This window comes from Dermochelys coriacea, chromosome 1 (genome assembly GCF_009764565.3).
Source record: "Dermochelys coriacea isolate rDerCor1 chromosome 1, rDerCor1.pri.v4, whole genome shotgun sequence".
In the NCBI taxonomy this organism is placed as follows: domain Eukaryota; kingdom Metazoa; phylum Chordata; order Testudines; family Dermochelyidae; genus Dermochelys; species Dermochelys coriacea.
The window spans coordinates 107,083,366-107,107,909 of NC_050068.2; the positions used below are offsets into that span (position 1 = coordinate 107,083,366).

Here is a 24,544-nt window from a genome sequence, read left to right on the forward strand (position 1 = left end):
ACTATAGCTTAGCAAATTATATCAAATTCTGTACAGGAAAACATTACAATTGTGCTGACATCCTGCATATCAAGCTTCAGGCCAATGTGAATTAAAATAGCAGCAGCATAAAACTCTATAAAATGGATATGTGAAAAAGGATATGGTTAAAGATTAGAGCAGTGTTCGAAATGCTAATAAAATAGTACTACATGTGCTGAGTTCCACAGTTACAATGGCTAATACAGGTTTCAGAGTAGCAGCCGTGTTAGTCTGTATTCGCAAAAAGAAAAGGAGTACTTGTGGCACCTTAGAGACTAACAAATTTATTTGAGCATAAGTGAGCTGTAGCTCACGAAAGCTTATGCTCAAATAAATTTATTAGTCTCTAAGGTGCCACAAGTACTCCTTTTCTGATGGCTAATACCTTTGTCAAATCTTTCTTGACTTTCATGAGTAGTCCAGGGCCCTAATCCATAAGCAACTATCCATGAGGGCAAGTTTGAGGCCCATTTGAGCAAAATGGGGCTATTTAAATGAGTAAGGAAAGAAGGGTGGACAATTTATTTTTGTACATTTCATAAACATTGAAAACAAAATAGAAGCTAAAGTCTTCATTAAAATGTGTAGGTAGAGAGAGAGAGAGAGAGAGAGAGAAAACAAGATCAATTTACTTTGATGGTGGAAAATAAACCAAAGGTTAAAATAAAGGCTCCTGTGCAATGTTTAATTCTGGATTTTTTTTTAACTGTACATTAGTTATGTTAATGTAGGAGGACAGGATTTGCCCACATATGAGATTTATTTTCCCAATACAGCAGTCTAATTTTCTCAGTTTAGTTTTATATTTCTTTTTAACAGTACTGTCCTGCAATGGCTATGAGGAGAGAGAGAGAGAGAAATGTATAAAGATATGAATTAGTGAATGTGGCCACTGGCTTTTAATATTAACACTCCTAGCACTCCACACCTGATTTGGAACTATTTGAATATCTATATGCAAATAAAACGTAGAACACGAGGTAGCCTTGTGGAAGAAATTATTAGGAAGAAATAATGGGCCTGATTCTCCCCTGCCTGGCATGTAGCGTAGCCATTTACACTCATGCAAATTGGGTTAAAACAGTAACATTTTATGCTCATTTCATATTTTTGTTTTGTAGGTATAAATGACCATATAGGGTGCAGGTCAGTGGAGAATCAGGCCCAGTATCTTGATTGATTATTGTATTATCAAAATGTAACTAATTGCCAACTTCATCACCAAACAGTTTTGTTGTACCTTGTCATGGGTTCATCTGAACCAGTGGAGTGTCTCACAAAGCTAGCTCCCTTTCATTTTATAGCAGGCAAACTGATACCCAACTTGAGATGGTGATCTGGGCTTGAAGTTCTGCAATATGAACAAAACAGTATTTTGCTGACTGTCAAAAGGGATAGGTTTCAGAGTAACAGCCGTGTTAGTCTGTATTCGCAAAAGGAAAAGGAGTACTTGTGGCACCTTGAGCTGTAGCTCACGAAAGCTTATGCTCTAATAAATTTGTTAGTCTCTAAAGTGCCACAAGTACTCCTTTTCTTTTTTCAAAAGGGACAGTTAGTGTTAGGCCCTGATGAGGCAGGGCTTTTGGGTTAAGATGGGGAAAATCCTTCCTCCCTTCTCCCAGGTTCCCCAGGACTGCCCCCTGGAGGAAGGCAGCAGACAACTCTTTTTACCTTGCGTGCTGGGCCTGATTGGCTTTTGCCTGCTCCTGACCCCTCAAGCCACTGGAGGACCAATTCTTAACAGTTCAGCTAGCAATTGATGCTGGATGATATTTTACGGGATCTCTTAGAGGTCTAAAGCCACTGTTCTCCCCCCCCACCCCATCCCCTTTTGAGTGGGGTGCATGGAGGTGACAGGGCCTCCAGCAGGGGGCAGTAAATGACTGGTACACCCTGTCACACACCCCTTTCCTCCACCCTAGTTTTGCTCTTTTCCTATTGAAAGCCCTTCAGGACAGAGATCAGGCCTAATTCTCCTCTCATTTGCACCAATTTTACACCTTTACAACTTCATGGCCTTTAGTGGCATTATTCATGATTTACACTGACGTGAAGAGAGTCAGGCCCATCCACTTGAAATGAATAATCTTCTCTGACATTATACAACTGAGGCATTTGTAAGTGAACATTTAGATGTGCCCTTCATTCTGTTCATTCAGTGCCTACTAATCAAACGACCAAAACAAAATAAGAATTCATAGTTGAAGGTCTGAATAAATTGGAAGATTTTAGCCTCTCTTTAAATGTTTTATTTTCTTCTGCACAGGTGTGGATCTGAACTCACTGCGCCAGATGAAGATTCAGAGACCTATGACAATGTTTGCAGATGTCAAACGACTTATATCAGCTGGAGGGAGCGTGAATCAGAAGAACGATAAAGGAATTGCATTGGTAAGAACATGTTGGCAACAAGAAGAAAGCCAAGGAAAGTGTGGGCCCCTTACTGAATGAGGGAGGCAAGCTAGTGACAGAGGATGTGGAAAAAGCTAATGTACTCAATGCTTTTTTTGCCTCTGTTTTCACTAACAAGGTCAGCTCCCAGACTGCTGTGCTGGGCATCACAAAATGGGGAAGAGATGGCCAGCCCTCTGTAGAGATAGAGGTGGTTAGGGACTATTTAGAAAAGCTGGACGTGCACAAGTCCATGGGGCCGGACGAATTGCATCCGAGAGTGCTGAGGGAATTGGCGGCTGTGATTGCAGAGCCCTTGGCCATTATCTTTGAAAACTCGTGGCGAACGGGGGAAGTCCCGGATGACTGGAAAAAGGCTAATGTAGTGCCCATCTTTAAAAAAGGGAAGAAGGAGGATCCTGGGAACTACAGGCCGGTCAGCCTCACCTCAGTCCCTGGAAAAATCATGGAGCAGGTCCTCAAAGAATCAATCCTGAAGCACTTAGAGGAGAGGAAAGTGATCAGGAACAGTCAGCATGGATTCACCAAGGGAAGGTCATGCCTGACTAATCTAATCGCCTTTTATGATGAGATTACTGGTTCTGTGGATGAAGGGAAAGCAGTGGATGTATTGTTTCTTGACTTTAGCAAAGCTTTTGACACGGTCTCCCACAGCATTCTTGTCAGCAAGTTAAGGAAGTATGGGCTGGATGAATGCACTATAAGGTGGGTAGAAAGCTGGCTAGATTGTCGGGCTCAACGGGTAGTGATCAATGGCTCCATGTCTGGTTGGCAGCCGGTGTCAAGTGGAGTGCCCCAGGGGTCGGTCCTGGGGCCCGTTTTGTTCAATATCTTCATAAATGATCTGGAGGATGGTGTGGATTGCACTCTCAGCAAATTTGCGGATGATACTAAACTGGGAGGAGTGGTAGATATGCTGGAGGGGAGGGATAGGATACAGAAGGACCTAGACAAATTGGAAGATTGGGCCAAAAGAAATCTAATGAGGTTCAATAAAGATAAGTGCAGGGTCCTGCACTTAGGATGGAAGAATCCAATGCACCGCTACAGACTAGGGACCGAATGGCTCGGCAGCAGTTCTGCGGAAAAGGACCTAGGGGTGACAGTGGACGAGAAGCTGGATATGAGTCAGCAGTGTGCCCTTGTTGCCAAGAAGGCCAATGGCATTTTGGGATGTATAAGTAGGGGCATAGCGAGCAGATCGAGGGACGTGATCGTTCCCCTCTATTCGACACTGGTGAGGCCTCATCTGGAGTACTGTGTCCAGTTTTGGGCCCCACACTACAAGAAGGATGTGGATAAATTGGAAAGAGTACAGCGAAGGGCAACAAAAATGATTAGGGGTCTAGAGCACATGACTTATGAGGAGAGGCTGAGGGAGCTGGGATTGTTTAGTCTGCAGAAGAGAAGAATGAGGGGGGATTTGATAGCTGCTTTCAACTACCTGAAAGGGGGTTTCAAAGAGGATGGCTCTAGACTGTTCTCAATGGTAGCAGATGACAGAACGAGGAGTAATGGTCTCAAGTTGCAATGGGGGAGGTTTAGATTGGATATTAGGAAAAACTTTTTCACTAAGAGGGTGGTGAAACACTGGAATGCGTTACCTAGGGAGGTGGTAGAATCTCCTTCCTTAGAGGTTTTTAAGGTCAGGCTTGACAAAGCCCTGGCTAGGATGATTTAACTGGGACTTGGTCCTGCTTTGAGCAGGGGGTTGGACTAGATGACCTTCTGGGGTCCCTTCCAACCCTGATATTCTATGATTCTATGATTCTATGATTCTATGTTGATTCAGATCCTAATCCTGTGAACATGCATTTGCTTCACTTTTCTCATGTGGGTAGTCTCAATGAAGTACATAAATATTTGCAAGTTGGGGTCTAAGGCTCTTGGCTTCAGAGGGGCTCTGTGCAGGTACAAGGGTCTGTCTATACAGAGACAGTTGCAGGATGGGGGATGATGGCCCCACTTGTGCATCTGTGCAGAGCCCCATTGAAATCAGTGTGTCTGCATGCTACATAAAGTAGGATCCAGTTATTGGTTTGTACAATATTTGGAATTTTAAAGTAGGTTAGTATTGCATCTATTTCATAATGACGTGTTTCTTACTCATAGTTTTGAAAACTTCATCTACATTGCACATATGCATCTATATGAGCCCTTGGACATTTAGGTGATGAGAATTTAAAAAAATCAGAGGCAGAAAAATATGGTATGGCACAAATTTTCAAGCCATGATTATATGACCTCCTGAAAAACACAGGCCCTAGAATTTCACCTCGTGATTAACTTCTGGTTGACCCATAACTTCTGGCTGAGCTAAAGCATATCATTCAGAAAGATATCCAGTCTTGATTTAAAGACTTCAAGTGATGGATAATACACCACATTGCTAGGTAAATTATTCGAATGAATAATAACTGTCACTGACCAAAATTCATGCCTTATACTATCATTATTTTTCAAAATTGCTGCCATTTCAACTGTCCAGTTTCATTGTATCAAAATAATATCAAATTATTGCTTCCAAATATTAAAAACAATAGCACAGCTATGATAGGGTATATCTCCATGTAAGATCTCTGGTATCATTATATACCAGGAGGGAAGATCAGGGAGTTTGTCCTCAGAATCCAAATATGGAATTTCCTGACTTTATATTCTTAGATATTTGTTGCAAATCTAAAATCAGAAAACAAGGGTCTCTGAAATGTTGTCTCATGAATTCCATGGTTTTAAAATATCACTATTGTCTTTAAAATATCATAAATTAAAACATGAATTGAACATGAGTAGCAGCAGGTGTTTACCTTCATGGCTGGGATTATCAAGGAGCTCAGTTATAGTAGTATGTAGCTGGACACAGCTGAAATCCTTTACTTCAAATGTTGGTCTCTATGTGTAGTTTACACATGGGTACGCATGCGTGCCATGCACCGGAGTTTGGAAGTTCTTCAAAGCAGTGCCTGTTGACTTACATGTGCAGTAACTTCCCTCGTGTTCCAACTAAGGCTATAATAGGGGAGGGTAAGTCAATGCCTCTCCAATTCCTTCTTATTGGCTCATGACCTGAGTCAGAATTATGTTCTCCTACAGTAACAACCTGTAAAATAAACTAATTGTAAATAGTTTTTATCTAGTTTATAAGTCATAGTTATTATAGTGTATAGTCTGTATAGGATAGTTCCCCCTTCCACCCCATTCGGACTATACCCAGAGTCCCAGAATTCAGGAATTGCATTGCCTTCCCTCATTCCTTCTCCATCAGTGATGTCAGTGGTGCCTGTACTGCGAGGTAATTCATACATCTCTGCAAAGTGCAGCATTTGTAGATTTTCCAGCCCAGAACTAGAGAGGTCCAAGAGCTCTGACTTAAGTTCCTAATGAAGGAAGCTAGGAGGCCCTGCTCTGACCCGGGCCCAGGAGATTCCCCTCCCCTACTCCCTGTACATTGGACTCAGCCAACTAGCAGCACCCCTCCAAGCACGAGCCTTGGAGTGGAGCCTCTGCCACTGAAGCCTAAAGACTCCTTGCACAGGGCTTCCCGTGAGAGAAGAGGGCACTCTCATGGATGCAAAGACAGATCCCTGCAGAGGACTGTCCATAAAAAATGCATTTCCTCCCCGAGCTGGTCCAGGTCAGTCGAGATGTCATGTATGGATCCCATGAACTGGCACCAAAGACCTCAGGCTCAAGGGCAAGACACAAAAGAAGAGGGATTTGGCAGTGTCAGCGGGACCAAAATGTAATAAGTGCTTGCTGGTCCCATCTTCCGGGTCAGGTAGCATCAATCAGTAATGCCTTATTTAGCCAAAGTACAACTGACTGTGATGGATGAGCTGGGTCCTTCTGGTGCTCCCACGGGAACTCCTCAGACTCTGGCCTGTATTGAGACTTTTGTAACACCGGAGGATATATTTCTCCCCTATCTGCTTTTGGGCCCTTCACTTCTGAGAGAAGTCTTTACCTCTCAGCAGAAACCATTCTCAGTGTCCCAGAAGCAGCTTTCCTCATTGAGCGGAGCACTCCGGTACTGATAGTATCACCTCTACTGACTGAATCATCCTCATAAGTGGAGGAATTGGAGGAGACAGTATCTCCAGGAAGGCCCAGGAGCCCTGATAGACAGTCGAGAAGCTATGCTTACTATCCCTCTGGATATGAACCCTCCATACAGAGGTGATACAGATTCCCTTGCAGGCTGCCAAGACTGATGGATTCCTTCTTCTGGCCCTACCGGGGCCCTTGGCTCTCCAGGGCAGGCGCATAGACTCCTCTCAGAAGTCATTTTCCTCTTCCCTGTCATCATCTGGTTCTCTCAGTGTACAAAGAGGCCAAAGCCAGAGCTGGTACCGCCAGTTCCAGTGGGGGCTTCTTTGTCTTCTCTAGATTATGCAGTTATCTGTAAATCGTCAGCGACAGGGTCCCACTGGAAGAGGTTCAGAACCCCCAACTCCTGTTGATTTTACAGCCACAAAGACTGACCAAAATAGACCTTCCAATTAACAAGACTATCTTGGAACTGGCCAGAATAGTTGGGCATACACTAGCATCATATGTCCCTACACCAGAGAGGCATTATTTTGTTCCTCCTAAAGGAGATAACTTTCTTTTTTCCCCACCCTGGCCCTAATCCTCTAGTGATACAGGCAGCCACAAAAAGAATTTGGTCACGCTACCAGAAGTCCACCCCCTCACAAAGGGCCCAAAGAGACTGGACCTTCTTGGGAGGAAGGTATTCTCCTCCGCAGGTCTGCAGTTTTGCATACGTAGTTACCAATTTCTATAAGCTAAAAATAATTTTAATACCTACACCAGCTGTCAAGGTTACTTCCCCACTCTGAACTCTAGGGTACAGATGTGGGGACCTGCATGAAAGACGCCCCCTAAGCTTATTCTTACCAGCTTAGGTTAAAAACTTCCTCAAGGTACAAACTTTGCCTTGTCCTTGAACCCTATGCTGCCACCAACAAGCGTGTTAAACAAAGAACAGGGAAAGAGCCCACTTGGAGACGTCTTCCCCCAAAAATATCCTCCCAAGCTTTACACCCCCTTTCCTGGGGAAGGCTTGATAAAAATCCTCACCAATATGTACAGGTGAAAACAGACCCATACCCTTGGATCTTAAGAACAATGAAAAAGCAATCAGGTTCTTAAAAAAAAGAATTTTAATTAAAGAAAAAGTAAAAGAATCACCTCTGTAAAATCAGGATGGTAAATGACTTACAAGGTAATCGGATTCAAAACACAGAGAATCCCTCTAGACAAAACCTTAAGTTACAAAAAGACACAAAAACAGGAACATACATTCCATTCAGCACAGCTATTTTCCCAGCCATTAAACAAAAGAAAATCTAATGCATTTCTAGCTAGATTGCTTACTAACTTTTTACAGGAGTTCTGAAGAGTATTCCTGATCTGTTCCCAACAAAAGCATCACACAGACAGAGCCTTTGTTCCCCCCGCCCCAGCTTTGAAAGGAACTTCTCTCCTCACTGGTCATTTTGGTTAGGTGCCAGCGAGGTTATCTTAGCTTCTTAACCCTTTACAGGTGAAAGGGTTTTGCCTCTGGCCAGGAGGGATTTTATAGTTCTGTACATAGAAAGGTGGTTATCCTTCCTTTTATATTTATGATGCCCCCCAAATCACAGATAGCATGAAATGCTGGCTGTGATTTCTTCCTGGAGCTCTAGGAGAAAACAGAGTTAATAAGACACATGCACCTCTAAGTATACTACCAACTGTATAAAGACTAACAATATTTTCTACATCTCAAGGACGATTTTAACCAGTTGATTCTGGGAAACTTTTACAGGAGAGTGCATCAGCCACTTTGTTAGAAGCTCCTGAGATGTGTTGGCTGTCAAAATCAAAATCTTGGAGAGCTAAACTCCACTGAATAAGTTTTTTGTTATTTCCTGTGGCGGTATGAAGCCACTGTAGTACAGCATGGTCGGTTTGCAGGTGGAAATGCCGTCCCCAAAAGTATGGGCGTAGCTTTTCCAGAGCGTAGACAATGGCCTAACATTCTTTTTCACTGACTGACCAGTTGCTTTTCCTCTCAGACAGCTTCTTGCTGAGAAACACTACAGGATGGAATTCTTGATCCGGTCCTTCCTGCATTAAAACTGCTCCTACACCACGCTTGGATGTGGTTACTAGGAACGGTTTGTCAAAGTCTGGGGCCCTTAGCACAGGGTCGGACATGAGTGTTGCTTTAAGCTGGTTAAAGGCCTTCTGATACTCTTTAGTCCACTGAACCGCATTTGGCTGTTTCTTTTTGATTAGATCTGTCAGTGGGGCGGCGATTTGGCTGTATTGTAGTACAAATCGCCAGGATTACCTGGCCAAGCCTAAGAAGAAGTGGACCTGTTTCTTTGATTTTTGGGACAGGCCACTTTTGGATAGCATCCACTTTGACCTATAGGGGGTTGATAGTTCCTTGACCCACCTGGTGTCCAAGGTAAGTCACTCTGTTTAGGCCTATTTGACACTTCTTAGCCTTAACAGTTAGTCTTGCCTCCCTTATGTGCTTGAAGACTTTTTGTACACGTTCCAAGTGTTCTGCACAGGAATCCGAAAATATGACCACATCATCAAGGTAGGTGACTGCATATTCTCCTAATCCCACTAGGAGACCATCTACAAGTCTTTGGAAGGTGGCAGGTGCATTCCAATTAAATTAAATTCATACAGCCCGACATGTGTGGTGAAGGCTGACCTTTCCTTGGCGGATTCATCTAGCAGTACCTGCCAGTACCCCTTGGTTAAGACTAAGGTAGAGATGAACTGGGCCCGTTCCAGTTTCTCCAATAGTTCATCTGTGTGTGGCATTGGATAGTTGTCTGGGCGAGTCACAGCATTCAGCTTACGGAAGTCCATGCAAAAATGTATCTCCCCATCTGGTTTGGGAACTAGAACCACTGGAGATGCCCATGCACTGCCAGAGGGGCAGATTACACCCATCTGTAGCATATCCTGGATCTCCCATTCTATAGCAGTTTTAGCTTGAGGAGACACCCGGTAAGGTTGGGCTTTAATTGGGTGAGCATTACCTGTGTTAATGGAGTGGTATGCCCAGTCAGTCAGTCCCGTGGTGGCTAAGAATGTCGGTGCGTAGGTAGTGCAATTCCTTTATCTGCTGTCGCTGCATACGCCCAAGGGTCATGGAGAGGTTCACCTCTTCCACGCCACCATCACTTTTCCCTTCGTAGTAGACACCTTCAGGCCACTCAGCGTAGTCATCTCCCTAGGCTGTAAACTGGCAAACCTTTAATTCTCTGGAATAAAAGGGCTTTAGAGAATTAATATGGTACACCTTAGCATTTCCCATCTCCTCCAGCTTTGAAAGTAACTTGTCTCCTCATTGGTCATTTTGGTCAGGTGCCAGCGAGGTTATCTTAGCTTCTTAACCCTTTACAGGTGAAAGGGTTTTGCCTCTGGCCAGGAGGGATTTTATAGTTCTGTATACAGAAAGGTGGTTACCCTTCCGTTTATACTTATGGCACCAGCTTTGCAGACTTCAAAGATAAACTCCCCATGAAAAGCTGAGCCCTTTTCCAATCTTTTATAGACAAGAGAAAATTAGTGGTGAACGTAGCTCTTTAGGTTTCAGAGTAGCAGCCGTGTTAGTCTGTATCCGCAAAAAGAAAAGGAGTACTTGTGGCACCTTAGAGACTAACAGATTTATTTGAGCATAAGCTTTTGTCAGCTACAGCTCGCTTCTTTGGATGCATGCATTGGAAAATACAGTGGGGAGATTTAGTTTAGTTTTACTTTGTATAATTGTATACAATTAACTTAGGCTTGAATAAAGACTGGGAGTGGATGTGTCATTACACAAAGTAAAACTATTTCCCCATATTTATTCCCCCCCCCCCGCTACTGTTCCTCGCACGTTCTTGTCAACTGCTGGAAATGGCCACCTTGATTATCACTACGAAAGGTCTCCCCCGCCCCCCACCGCCGCTCTCCTGTTGGTAATAGCTCACTTTACCTGATCACTCTTGTTACAGTGTGTATGGTAACACCCATTGTTTCACATTCTCTGTGTATATAAATCTCCCCACTGTATTTTCCACTGCACGCATCCCATGAAGTGAGCTGTAGCTCACGAAAGCTTATGCTCAAATAAATTTGTTAGTCTCTAAGGTGCCACAAGTACTCCTTTTCTTTTTTCATGACCCACACTGCAATCCCTAGGGATCTGCATTCCAGCCCCCAGGAGAACACCAGAGAGAGTCCTTTAGGCCACAAGCACCCCTTCACATGCTCCATAGTACCAGCATCTACCCAAGCCTCCACGTAAATAACAAAGGACTAAGAAGTCCTCTTTTCCAGCTCCTTGGACTGCCACATCTTCTGCCTCCTCACAGCTGCAGGCCCAGGGCCAATTTTGAGATAAAGGTTGAGACCCATGCATCACCACAGATGCTACCTGCTCCTTCCCCTGTCATCTTTGGACACCATCTTACTCTCTTTGCCCACACCTGGAACAAGATCACCATGGGCAGTTGGGTTCTGGAGATTTGAAAGCTGAAATTTAGGATGATTATGCTAGCATCTATACTCTTCTTCCTGCAGGAAGGAATGTGACTCACAGTTCTCAACATGATAGGCACATATTTTCACATAGATATTCACCCATAGTACAGGAAATTCCTCCACTTCATGGGTTGGTCAAGAGCACTACCAGTTTTGTGTCCTCCCCTTTGGGCTGGCTATGGCACCCAAGGTATTAATCAAAGTGTTTGCCGTGGTAACTGTTCAAATACGACGCACTGGATATATGGTTTTCCCATAGCTGGACAACTGGTTCCTTGTAGGCTGCTCTTTCCAGGAAGTCATGTTAGAAATAAGATTTCTTTGGCACCTCCTTACCACCTTAGGGGTTTGCATAAACAAAGAAAAGTCTGTTTTGTCCCCCTGAAGGACAATAAAATTTATAGGGGTGATGCTGGACTTAGTGTCCATGAGAGTATTTCTCCCCATAGACAAGTTTTATGCAATGAACAACTTGATCTTACACATTACAAGCTGACCGCAAACTATGATATGCAGGTGTCTTTCTCTGCTAGGCCACATGGCTACATGACACCATTCATCAGACTCCAAGCTTGAGATGTCTGCAAGCATGGCTCCACTCAATCTACCAACCAAGCAGAGATCACATTGACTCCAGTGTCACTGTTCCTACCAGAGTTCTCATCTTCCTTGTATGGTGGTCCAACCCACACAAATCATGATAGAACTCCCTTCAACCCTCCCATACCGAAGGCCATTATTCTGACAGACACTTCCGTTACAGGATGGGGAGCTCTCCTGGTCACCACACTGCTCAGGATACCTTGACCCCAAAAGAGACCAGACTATACATAAACTTACTAGAACTGAGAGCAGTATGCCTTGCGTGCAAGGGCTTCCTTCCACTCATGTGTACATAATGTCATACAATATCACCCCAGTGATCTGTATCAACAAACAGGAGTGAGATCTCCTCCTCTCTGTGGGGAAGCAGTCACACTTTGGAATGGAGGTCTCAAACTGCATTATGATACAAGGTGCATACCTCCCTGGGTATTCACAACCGCCTGGCAGAGACTGAGCAAATGCTTCTCCACAGAAGATGAATGGGAGATACACAACACTGTTCTAGCTAACCTATTTCCTTAATGGGGCACTCCCCCCTGTGACCTCCTTGCATCCCAGACAAACAGAAAGCTCCCCATATATTGCTCCAGGGAAGCCATAGACCGCAATTCAAAAGATGATGCTTTTCCTCCCATTCCTCTACTACTACAAATTTCTGAAAGATCTGTCATGGCAGAGCCACCATCATCCTCGGGGTCCCTACTGGCTCAGACAAGCCTGGTTCACAAGACTCCTGATGATGTCTGCATGCCCACCAATCAGAATCCACCCATTTCAGGGTACCCTAACTCATATGGGAGTTGATCAAGCACCCCAGCCCAGATTCACTCCATGTCATGGCCTGGTGTTTGGATGGGTGTCAGACAAAGAATGCTGGTGCTCCACCCCATTCAAAAAATCTTCAACCAAAGTCAGAAGGATTCCACTAGATCCTGCTACTGGGCCAAATGGCAGTGCTTCGTGGCCTGGGCACAATGCCATCAGTATTCGCCTCATACAGTCGGCATCCTGATCATTCTAGACTATCTTCTCTGCTTGAAGAGGCCCTTAGTTCACTGCAAGTACACCTGGCAGCATATTAAAATGCTACAAAATAGTATGCCTTCCCCCTTCTGGGGGTATCACAGCTCACTCCACGCAAGCACAAGTGGCCTCCATGGCATCCTTATTGGATGTTCCGCTACAGGACATCTGCAGAGCGGCTACTTGGAGATCTGTCCACACCTTTGCATTACACTACTCTCTCACTCAATCTGCAGCTGCAGGAGAGGCCAAAGGAGTGGCAGTACTACAAGAATCTCTGCTACTGACTCCCTCACACCCTCCTGCACTCTGAACACTGCCAGCTGGTCACCCCCTTGTGGAATACTCCTAGGGACCAACACTCAAAGAACAAATGGAAGTTACACACTGGAACTGGAGGGTCTTCAAGGTGTGTGGTTCCTATCTGTATTCCACTACCCACCTTCTTCCCCTCTGCTCCGGATCCTGTAGGATTGCAGTAAGGAGGGGTACTGGAGAGATGTCGACCCACACCACCTATTAGACCCCCAGTCAGGAACATAAGAGAAGCTACTGCGCATATGTGGGTCAGACACTATTTTAAAGAACTTCTGGATTTTGGTGCATGCATATCCATGTTTGGAATACAGATAGGTACTACATATCTTGAAGTACCTCCAGTTACAATAACTAACCTCCATTTTATTAAGAAGAACAAATATGCACTACAAAAAGAAGGTTTAGAGAGTCCATCTTTTAGTTTGTTGCACAAACACTGGAATCTGGCTAGCTCTTGAAACTTGGTAAAAGGGGACTGTGAGTGTTTGACTCACCACTGTGGTGCCTCCTGCTGGCCATCCTGGGAATTAGCTCAGGGTTGCCGGTGCATCCTCCTCAGTTGGTGTCTCACCGGTCATCACTCCCGTCTCCGCATCAAGGACCTGCATCGCTCCCCGGACCATATTGTCCTCTTCTGGACACAGCCCTCTGGCTGTGCCCCACTCTGTTCTTTCCCACCCATTCCAGGGGACTGACAGTCCTCAGTCTAACCACTTGACTCAGTGACAATCCCAGTTCTAGCCACTCATCTCAGTGGCAGATTGCAGTCCATGCACTGGCCACTTCCCTCAGTGGCCAGTGGGGGTAATGATGCGTGTGTGGGGGGAGAGTCTGGGCCCACTCACTACTCCAGGCCCCAACCCAGGGATCCTGTAGCTGGCAGCCATGTGCTGCCCCTCCTCCAACTCCACCATCTCCTTCTCTGGGCCACTTCCTCAGCACTTCTCCTCTGCTCTGTATCAGGGCCTCAGTTTGGCAGCCGTCAGACTAGAGCGTTCTCCTACTCTGCTGACCCTGCCCAGCACTGCTCCAGCCCTTTAAGCAGCCAGTCATCCTCCCTCAAACTACAGGGAGTGACTGCCTCTGCTTTGCTCAGCAGCCCCATCTTATATGGGCCAATCTGATTGGCTCCTCCAACAAACCTTCCCCTAATTGGCTGGCACTACAAGCCTTTTCCTTATTGACTGCCTCCCGTGCAGCCGCCCCAGAGTGGCTTTAACCCTTTACATCCCAGTGCGGGGCAGCCACCCCATCACAGGGATATTTGTGTTTGAATGTCGTTTATTTGGACTTTTGATTTCTGAACTGCATTTGTTGTCTGACAGCAAATAGATAGAGTGGACTATTTTTCTTTTGTTGCGGATTATGTTATGCAAAGCCTTTGTTTTGTGATCTGGGAGATAAAATATCCAAAAGGCACGTTTCAGCAACAGACTGTGTTAGACTGATTTCCTCCCTGTTCATTAATATGGAGTCAGCCAGTCTGTTTCAAAAAATTCTGGTAATGGGGTTTTTGCTATAAACCTAAAAAACCTGATAAACCTATCTATACAGAGACACGAGCAAAAATCCCATTTCTGGCTCACAAAAGGAAGCCTGTTTCGTGGTGATATCATCCAGAGTCTCTGTATTTCATGGCTGAGAAGTAACAGTTTTGAAATGCAAGGGAAAACTAAAAAGCTTTTACAGGATGTGAATTAATAAGATTGCAGCAAGTCTTTTTTTTTTGTAATGCTGTTGTTTCCCATACTCTCACTTTTTTTTCTGCTTATAAGCAACTAAATACATTTTATGTTCATTGAATGGTTTTCATGCCTGGAGTTGTAACGTCAGTCATAGTTAGAAGATGGGCACAAATTCCCTATTCCATAACAGGCATACCAAAGAGATAAACCTATCACCAGGATGACAGGCTGCATCAAAACCATGGCCAATTTATCAGAGCAGCCTAGTATAATAGCATCCCAAGAGTGATATAACTTTCTTTTAAATATTCAGTCCACACTTCTCAGCAGCAATGTGAAAACTACAAGTCTGGAAAAAGGCACTATGAGTTCTAGGCAAACCACAGTACACTAGGAAACAATGTGTAGTTCTGCATATTCATTATCCAAATATGTTACTTCCTGATTTGGCACCTCTCTGGCAGCCTGCACTGGTAGGGCTCTCACGGAGTGACTCATGCCATCTAGATATACATGTGTAGGAATATAGATATCTGTGTGCGTATACGTAGAGAAAAAACATGCTGGTTGGCAAAATGAAAAATCTTTGTTTAAAATGTTTCAGTCAAAAAGTGTTGATTTTCCCTAGGGAAGTTTTAAGCCAATTCAGAGTGACAGTTTTCATTCCTAACTGACATTTTGACATACAGTATAATTTTGTTTTGTTTTAACCAAAAGGTCAAAACCACATTTTAAGTCAAAACCAAACTTAATTTTTATGTTCATATTTCCCCTAGGGAAATCAAAACTTTTCATTGGAATTGGCATTTTCCCACCAAAATGCTCTCTGTTTTGACAAAACTGTGTTTTTTTGATGGGAGACCTTTCCACAGAAAAGCTCTGATATAGCTCTATATCTATGATAGTCTCAATGGAAACTATATAAATTATAGACATAGCTGAAGAAGAAATAAGTGGAAAAGAGAGCATCCAGTCCCAGCCCTGCTAAGGGTTGGTCCCTCTGTGCAGCTACTCTGGGCCCACCCGTCCCTAGCACAAGGTAACTACAGGAGCCTTTTTGCCAATAGGCAGCCATTCCAATCCTGAGTGCAGGCCCCTTCCCTACCTGCAACATTTAATGCTGCTTCAGGCAGAAATAACTCAGGAAAAGATATCAGTTGAATATCTATTGCCTCTGTAGAGGACAAGACCACATATAGTAGTTTCTCCCCTTCTCTCCTTAGTCCAGTTTGCTCAGAATCTTTTGGAATCCTGATTACATGGAGGTCTGGCAGAAGTGATTCCTTATAGCTGTGGAAAGGACAGCTATTTTGTACTGCTCTCCTCCCGCAATTCCAGGATAAAGCCCCCTGGTTTCTCTGACATTTGCTTATGGAATCAGAGGTGAATGCTTGGACCCATAGAAAATATCAGATTGAGAACAAATACCACTGATCTGTAATCTGCACCATTTCCTAACCTGAATCATTTGGGACATTTGAAGTACATCCCTCATGATAATACATGTTCTTATTCTCCATGCATAAAAACTGAGTTTCCAGGAGGAATCCCTAATGGCAGATTTTCCCTGATACAGTATCTTCCATTGTACTTTTGTCTATTCATCCATTTAGTTTCTAGTATTTTCATTATCCTACAGCCTCTTTCATGTTGGTTAGCTTTTGTATGTCCGTATATACTTGTCTTGTCTGATTTTATATTGTATTTGTTTTAATTACCGTCCTCCATCTGTAATGAAAATAATGTAGAGATATAAATGCAGAACACACGCAGGAGCCAGGCATTGAAATAAAAAATTGTACAGTTTAACTTCTAGTTTCCAAAATTAACCTTTAACAAGTAAGTCTATTTTCTGAGCTTTGTCTTTCCCTTTCTCCCCCATTCTTTAACACTTCATCCCATACTCTCCTTGCTGCTCAAGATGACAGTGGTTTCACTAGCATCTCCATCTCTCAGCTAAGTTATAATTTTTATTCTTTAATATATCATGGAGCTGGCTGGTCAAGAGTCCCAGTTCTAATCTTTTAAACATTGAAACATGCAGGGAGGTGAGACCAGAAAAAGAGAAAACAATACAGTGAAGTAAAATCAGAGGCTTTGTTCTGTGACTGATTTCCCCAGCATAACCTCGGCAAAGTCAATGAGCTTAGTGTCATTGTGTATTAATAAATTAAATTGGAAGCAGAAAAGCATCATCATCTCCTAAATGAGATTTTAAAACTGACAGAAGTAAATTAGGCCATGGACCAAGCTCTGTTGGAAAGTATGAATTTGCCTGGGCTCATGGAACCTGTGCAGATGCCTAGGATGAGAGCAAGGATAGGAAACATGAAGTAAACAGAAAAGAAAGGATGAAAATTATAAATTATAAGAGCAGAGTCTGGGTCAGACTACATCATTAATGTGACACTTGATGCTGATTGGCTGGAACTCTCCTTTGTTCTGATATTTCCTGTTTTAATTTCTAAACACTGAAAACCTCTGATCAAACTGGTTTTCTGCAGTGTTTGGAATACTGTTGTCAAATACTGGTTTTTCATTTCTCATTTTCATAATTTGCCCTTTTTTTGAAAGAAGAGTATTTCCTCCCCCTGACTTTGAGCAAGTTAAAATGCCTGCTAATCACATATGTCTTGTGAAAGTCTTTAAAATAATACACTGCTTTTGCATTATTCACAGCTGCACATAGCCTGTGCAAATGGGTACAAGGATGTGGCATGTCTGATACTGGATCATGGTGCTGATGTCAATGTTGTGGATAATCAGTACTGGACCCCTCTGCATTTAGCTGCAAAATATGGACAGGTAAAGTTTGATTTTTCTCCTGCATGTCTTTTCAGTGTATGTTGTAGCCTCCTTTTTCAGTAGTGAGCATTTTTAAATGGGAATATTTTAATGTATTAAAGAAGAACATTGTTTGGTTACATAAATAGAGTATAAAATAACAAAAATATATAATAATCCAGGCATCACTTGAAAAAAAAATATCATAAAATGGATACAGGCCATTAAAAGACAACTTGCTGTCCTCAGTTAAAAATAAATAAATAAATCTGCAAAAATTACATTTAAATTGAAATTTTTTTGTGGGGGAAGCCAAAACAAACATTTGTGCTTTATGTTTTGTTGCAAATATCGTACTTCGATGCCATGGACTAGAGTTTAGTCGAGGCAAAGCTACATAGGAAAGGAGCATCCACGAGAGGACTAGCAACACAATTGATGCATTCCAAGCCTGGCTTCCACAAAGCCTCCGAAACTGACATTCAGTGAGCCCTCTATTTATTGAAATGTGGAAAGGTGTTCTGGGCTGGATTTAGGAGTCATCGGAAGTGCCTTGTGTCTTATAGTATAAATCCTTCTGGTCCACTACTGTGCACCTATACCTGTTTGGATTATTCTGCTTCTGCTGGGAGAAATCTTGGCAGTAGCTGTGTCTGGGGTGGGGGTGAGGGTGGGAAGGGTGTGGGGGGAAAGCGGGAAGGGGGGGAGGTATGGCCAGACAGAATATGGTTTGAAATATAGCTGCAAAACCAGATTTCTTTTCTAAATTTTATCCCATTTCTAATGTCCAGTTCTAGCACTTCGGGTTGGAGAGAGCCATGCACTTACATACATAATTCAGGAATTAGACGTGTTTACATTTCTGATTGTTGTTTTTATAAAGTTTATTAAAAACTATAAATAAAAATCCATGTGGCCTACTGGGAGTCAGAAACTTCTTAATTCTAATCCTGGTTCTGACATTGATTCATTGTGTGACTATCAGCAAAGACATTTAGGTCCAAATTTTCAAAAGTGTCAACTAGTATTAGAAGCCCAACCTTTGGACACTTACGTGTCTCTCAGTTTGGGCACTTGAAATTTGTGGACACTTTTGAAACTTGTTTCCTTGGCTACCTAACCTGTAAAATGGAGATAATGCTACTTACTTGTCTAATGGTAATATTGTGAGGCTTGATAAAGAAATATGTGTACAAGACACTGAAAATATAAAGCACTATATAAAAGCTAAGAAAAGAAACTACGAGTATTGTATTACTAAAAGTCAATGGAGATAATTCAGTGCATCAAGTATAGTTTGACCTCTATCCAGTCTTTGATAGAAGCAGTAAACTCTTTTTTTCTGTTTCAGTGTTATGGATATGTCAGTTATTTATATGTACTTACACAGCTAAGCTTATGAGCCATGTGATGTACATTCTGAGATATGAAAGGAGGACAGCTGACTCTTTAGGGCATAAAACTATTTACAATGGGTTCAATTTATTTAAAAAAAACATTCTTCTGGTTTCTAGGCTAGGAAAGCTAGACAAGGTAGCCTGAAAGAATATGATGCCTATTTCATTTAAAAAAGCCCTTTCTGTTTCAGTATTCTTCACATTCAGTACTAGATTTTCAGATTGCATTTTAAGTACATAGCCAATTCCAAAAAATTATAAAGACAGAATTATTTTTGTAAATGCAATTCAAGTACTTATTACAAATATATAACAGAGTTGATCTGACAAACTGTGTACCTACGTTAATGCCCCACTTGCTAAATAATCTATCTTCAGGTTTCCAGAAACATTCAGAGAGAAGATATATTACTCAGAATTACACATTGGTTAGAGTTTTGTTGCTTATTAACTTACAGTGCATGTCCCCTTACTGTTTGTGTACTCCTTTTCAAGATGTAAATGGCTTCTAACATCTCCTTTTCCCTCTTTGTTCAAACAAATAATATCCTTCGTGGCAAGAAGCAAATTAGTAGTCAGGTAAAATAATGAACTTGAGACTAATTCTTCATAAGATAATTTAAGATAATTTAAAATAGTAACCTTTACTTCTGAAATATATTATACTTGTAACTCTGTGACAATAAGTATTAGTAGTTGGATAGTTTTTTTTCCAATACTTAGCCCAAAGATCATTGGGATTTATGTCATATGGTTGCACTATATTTGAATATTTTTGAAAAGGTAAATTCATAGCCAAATTTCCTCTCCCAAAATAAGCCATTTTTCAGCTGAATAAATGTAAATGGGGCACGAATGAGGATTTTGTGTGTGCTAATGTTGATTTGCCTTATTTTGTATTATTTTCTGTTTTCTGATGCCTTAATTTGCCCTGGGTGTATGTGTGTGTGGGGGGGTGAAGTTAATGGATATTGTGCAGAAAAAACAATGAGAACTCTTTCTAAAGAACGAACCCTGCAGTCCAAGTGAGGATCACTGAAAACCATCACCATACTGAAAATGGTGGGAATCTGCTACAGGGAGAAGGAGTGGAGCTAGTTGTGGGAAACCTACATGTTCTCTACAAAGCAGTGCTCTGCAGAGGCTCCCTGTAGGTGAGTTTGGTGGGCATGTCCTTTGGGTCTATGCGATGGCATACACAGCAGGATTGCTTAGGGTATTGAGGGCATTGCACAGCAGCTATGATCTACAGCTACTGCATCCCTGGGTACCTCTACACTGCATTCTAAAACCCATGATGGCAAGTCTTGGAGACCAGGTCTACAGACTTGGGCTTGCAGAGCTCACTACGGTGCTAGAAACAGCTGTGTAGACATTCAGGTTCTGGCTGGAGCTCAGGCTCTGAAGTCTGAGGAAGGAGGTGGGCTTCATTCAGAGCCCAGCTCCACTTCCTCTCCAGAGCCTAAGGTGGAGAATTCTATCCTGTATAGGCCACTGCAGCTCACAGCCCATTTGTTTGGGCTGCGTACAGTGGAAAGAATTTAGTTCTAAACATGTGCTCAGATACAGCTCAGAGTAATTTAATTTATAGACATTGGAAAGAAAAGAAATGCAAACATAATGGTTTTCCAGAATTTCTTAAACTGGAGAATAAATTATCTGACTTTAAGAACACACAATTTGCAGCTCTAGCATTTTGCAAGGCCTCAAATCCTCTCACATATAACTCCAAAGGAATTATTTATTATTTATTATTATTATTTATTATTTATTATTTATTTAGTAGTAGTAATATTATTTATTGTGGTAATACCCAGGAGTCTCACTCAGAAGCGAGGAACCACATTATTCTAAGTACTGTATGAACATACGACAAAAAATGGTCCCTGTCCCCATATAGCTGTGAACAACAAATGAGGAATATTGCACTGACACTCACTGCTGTTAACAAATAAAGTACATTCACTTTTCCCATGCATAGTTAATGAACAAAACAACTTTGAGTATATTATCTTATTAATACCATTCATAATTTACCATTTTGCTTAACAGATAACAATGACCCAGTGTGGGTTCTGTTCATAAGAGGTTACAAGCAAATCATCTTTAAATTGCTTTGTCAAGAAAGTCTCATTAGATGTGGAGGAAAATATTTAACCCAATGGATATGCAATCAGGGTTGGTTTGTTTTTAAAAAATTCATTCTTATAATGATATTTTGAAACAACTTTTACCCTCAATATGAATTTATATGCATCTGATATTTAGAGATCTGTACTGAGTGCTTTATTATAAATGTGGGGTTTTGTCTATGTAATGTGATGCTTTATGAGTATTGATAACCTTTTGAGAAATATATCAGCTTAAGGACAACCCCAGTTAAAATACCTTCCATGATTAATATACCTCAACTGCAAATATTTTTGAGGGGAAATTAGTTTATGATTAGCAATAAAATGTATTAATGGCATTTCCTGGAATGAGCTGAATAAATGTTATAATGTACTCTTTACAACTTCACCCTCTTGGAATGGGCTCTGTAATACATGTTAGCGGTTGGTTTTGTTTAAAAGTTTCACTTAGAAAACTCACGTGAGTGATAAATCTCTGTGTGTGAGCAGCATACTGCTCTTTGATGATCTGTACACAAACACATTTGGTTCTGGCTTGATACATGTTTATTACCATTTGTGTTTACAATGAGAATAGCAATATCATTCCAGGGGGTGATAAATTAATTTTATAGCAGCCTAGAATCTAAATGGATGAGACAGTTCAATTTAGACATGGGAAAAACAAAAATCTTGAAATATGGTAGTGTAGTCATAACGTACATAATTAATCCTTGAATGTGCACACAGAAGTCCACAATATTCTGTGTTTATGATTCTCTCATCTTTTTAAAAATATTTGCATAATCAATCTGAATTTTACCTGTATTAGACTAACATAGACCTGTTACCTTGGAAATTCTTCTTAAGGGCTTCTTTCCATTATGCTTTCTGGGAACATATCAGAATGGACAGATGGACCTTTTAGTTCCGTATCCTGTCTTTGATAAGGGCCAATAACGGATGCTTCAGAAGAAATCTTAAACCTTCACAAAACATCACATTTACAGTACCCTACCATCACCCCATCCAATCATAATATTATGCCTTGAGTCACAGTGATTGACAGCCTGTCAAATTCTCTCCTCACTGTTGTGCTTACAAATGCTATTCTTATTCATAAAACAATGTAATATTTCTTTGAATCCTACTAGCTGTTTAACTCCATAATGTGCTGCAGCAATGAGTTCAACAAGTTAACTGAACATTTTATTTCAAAATATTTTGTATTTTTAAATATGTAGATTTTTCATTTCATTTTCACCCTGCATTATGGATTAAGGTAACTTGGAGGGCTCTAGTCTCTCATTCATTACTTTTTTCTATCTCTATATAATCTTTTCTACATCTATTCTGTTTTTGTTTTAGATCCAGTGACCTAAATTTAATTGCATATTCAAAATTAGGAAACACTGTCCATTGATATAACATTTGAATATATCCTGAAACATTTTCTATGGCTCAATTCACTTTTTGGACCATTGTGCTCTAATCTTTATTACATCTTTATTGTGCTGCCCACAATGACCTAGATATTTTTTTCCTGGCAAGATTGAGTTGAATAATTCGGGACTAGAGCTCTGTATGGGAATGCTGCAGTTTTCTCCACAGTGGTGTTTGTGAACTGAACTCTGTAGGATGGTTCGAGAGAGACTGGCGGTAAACCAGCCCCTGCAGGCTTACATAACAGTTAAGATTTCAAATACTAAACCTCCAAGGGAACATTTCACCTCTTCTTCTATTACTCCTGACCAGGCCCCTGGACTGCTATATATTGTTGCCTTCTTCAGAAAAGTTAAATGATCTTCACCCCTTCACCTCTCTGCTGCCTCCTGGTCTATTAATCCTCTGCCTTTTGTGGCGTGCCACCTAACTCCTGTCCCATCTTCTATCTTTGAAGATGCCAGGCAAAACGATTAACAGAACTGCTAGCCACCAAGCTACTGCTATGCTAGCTTGGCCATGCACTTAGCGCAGAGTAGGTGCAGGGAGGAAAAAAGGGTTTCCATTTCCCTGTTGTGTGGGAGTAGGTCAGCCAGCTTTCTGGCCCTCCAAAAGAGCCTTGTTATATGGGGAAGTGGCTTTGCTTGACACACTTCTCTCCTAAAGACAGAAGATAGATGATTTGCCAGCCAGTTCACTGCCCATTAACAAAGGGCTACCGAGCTTATGAGGCAGTGGAGGATGCTACAGGAGACTACAGAGCCCTCCAGTGTTGGCAAATAAAGGAGACATGAGGATTTTTAAAAGGTATGTGTGTGAGGGTGGCTTTTGGTGGGAGAGATCATTTGAGAGCGTAGAAGGAGGCCAGTTGCCTGGAAAGATTTTCCAGAACCTTTCACAATTTTCTATGCTGTGTAAACTTCCTCTTCTTGAGTATATAACATGAATGGAACTTACAAACCAGGCTCAGTTCAAGAAAGTTCTGGGTTTGATATAAGCTTATTGCCCATTTCTGCTTAGAATCCATACAGCAGTTCAAATTGTTTCTTGTGCTGTATGCTGTTATGTAATTTTTGACACTGTATTTCATCTAAGATCATAAGAATGGCCATACTGGGTTAGACGAAAAGTCCAGCTAGCCCAGTATCCTGTCTTCTGACAATGGCCAGTGCTAGGAGGGAAGGAACAGAGCAAGTAATCATCAAGTGAACCATCCCCTGTTGCCCATTTCCAGCTTCTGGGAAACAGAGACTAGACCCATCCCTAATAAAAGAAAAGGAGTACTTGTTGCACCTTAGAGACTAAGGAATGCATCCGATAAAGTGAGCTGTAGCTCACGAAAGCTTATGCTCAGATAAATTTGTTAGTCTCTAAGGTGCCACAAGTACTCCTGTTCTTTTTGCGAATACAGACTAACACGGCTGCTACTCTGAAACCTATGCTGACTAATAGCATTTGATGGACCTATCCTCTTGAATTTATCTAGTCCTTTTTAAAACCCTGTTATAATCTTGGCCTTCACAACATCCTCTGGCAAAAAAATTCACAGGTTGACTGTGCGTTATGTGAAGAAATACTTCCTTTTGTTTGTTTTAAACCTGCTGCCTATTCATTTCATTTGATGACCCCCTAGTTCTTTTGTTATGAGAAGGAGTAAATAACACTTCCTTATTTACCTTCTCCACAGCAGCCATGATTTTATAAACCTCTATCATATCCCCCCTTAGTCGTCTATTTTCCAAGCTGAAAAATCCCAGTCTTATTAATCTCTTCTCATATGGAAACTATTCCATATCCCTAATCATTTTTGTTGCCCTTTTCTGTAGCTTTTCCAATTCCAATATATCTTTTTTTGAGAAGGGGCAACTGCATCTGCACGCAGTATTCAAGATGTGGGCATACCATGGATTCATATAAAGGCAATATGATATTTTCTGTCTTATCCCTTTTCTGCCATGCTGTTGCCTAATTACCTAGTTTTTTAAGGGCATCTGGCTGCAGAGGATCAGAGAAGGTGTGGAAGTGGGGGGAGACATAAAGTGTGTAAAGGAAAGGCAGAGTCATAGCCACGTTAACAATCTTAAAAACTTACAAGTCTCCAGATATAAAAGTGCTTACAGTTTTCCATGTGCACTGAAGATTCTCCTCATCCCCTCTGTTCTCCTCCACCTTTCACTAACCCCCATCTCACCCAAGTATAACT

At 41.8% G+C, this 24,544-nt stretch overlaps 1 protein-coding gene across 5 annotated transcripts in view; it reads left to right on the plus strand.

Moving 5' to 3' along the window:
* The window catches only part of MYO16 (myosin XVI), a 627,399-nt gene that overhangs the window by 253,185 nt on the left and 349,670 nt on the right, over positions 1-24,544 (plus strand). For all 5 annotated transcript variants that reach the window (XM_038387064.2, XM_038387062.2, XM_043509217.1 and 2 more), the window contains exons 6-7: positions 2,288-2,412; positions 17,286-17,411. In XM_038387064.2, coding sequence (XP_038242992.1) covers positions 2,288-2,412; positions 17,286-17,411 — 251 coding nt within the window. The remainder of the gene's footprint in view (positions 1-2,287; positions 2,413-17,285; positions 17,412-24,544) is intronic.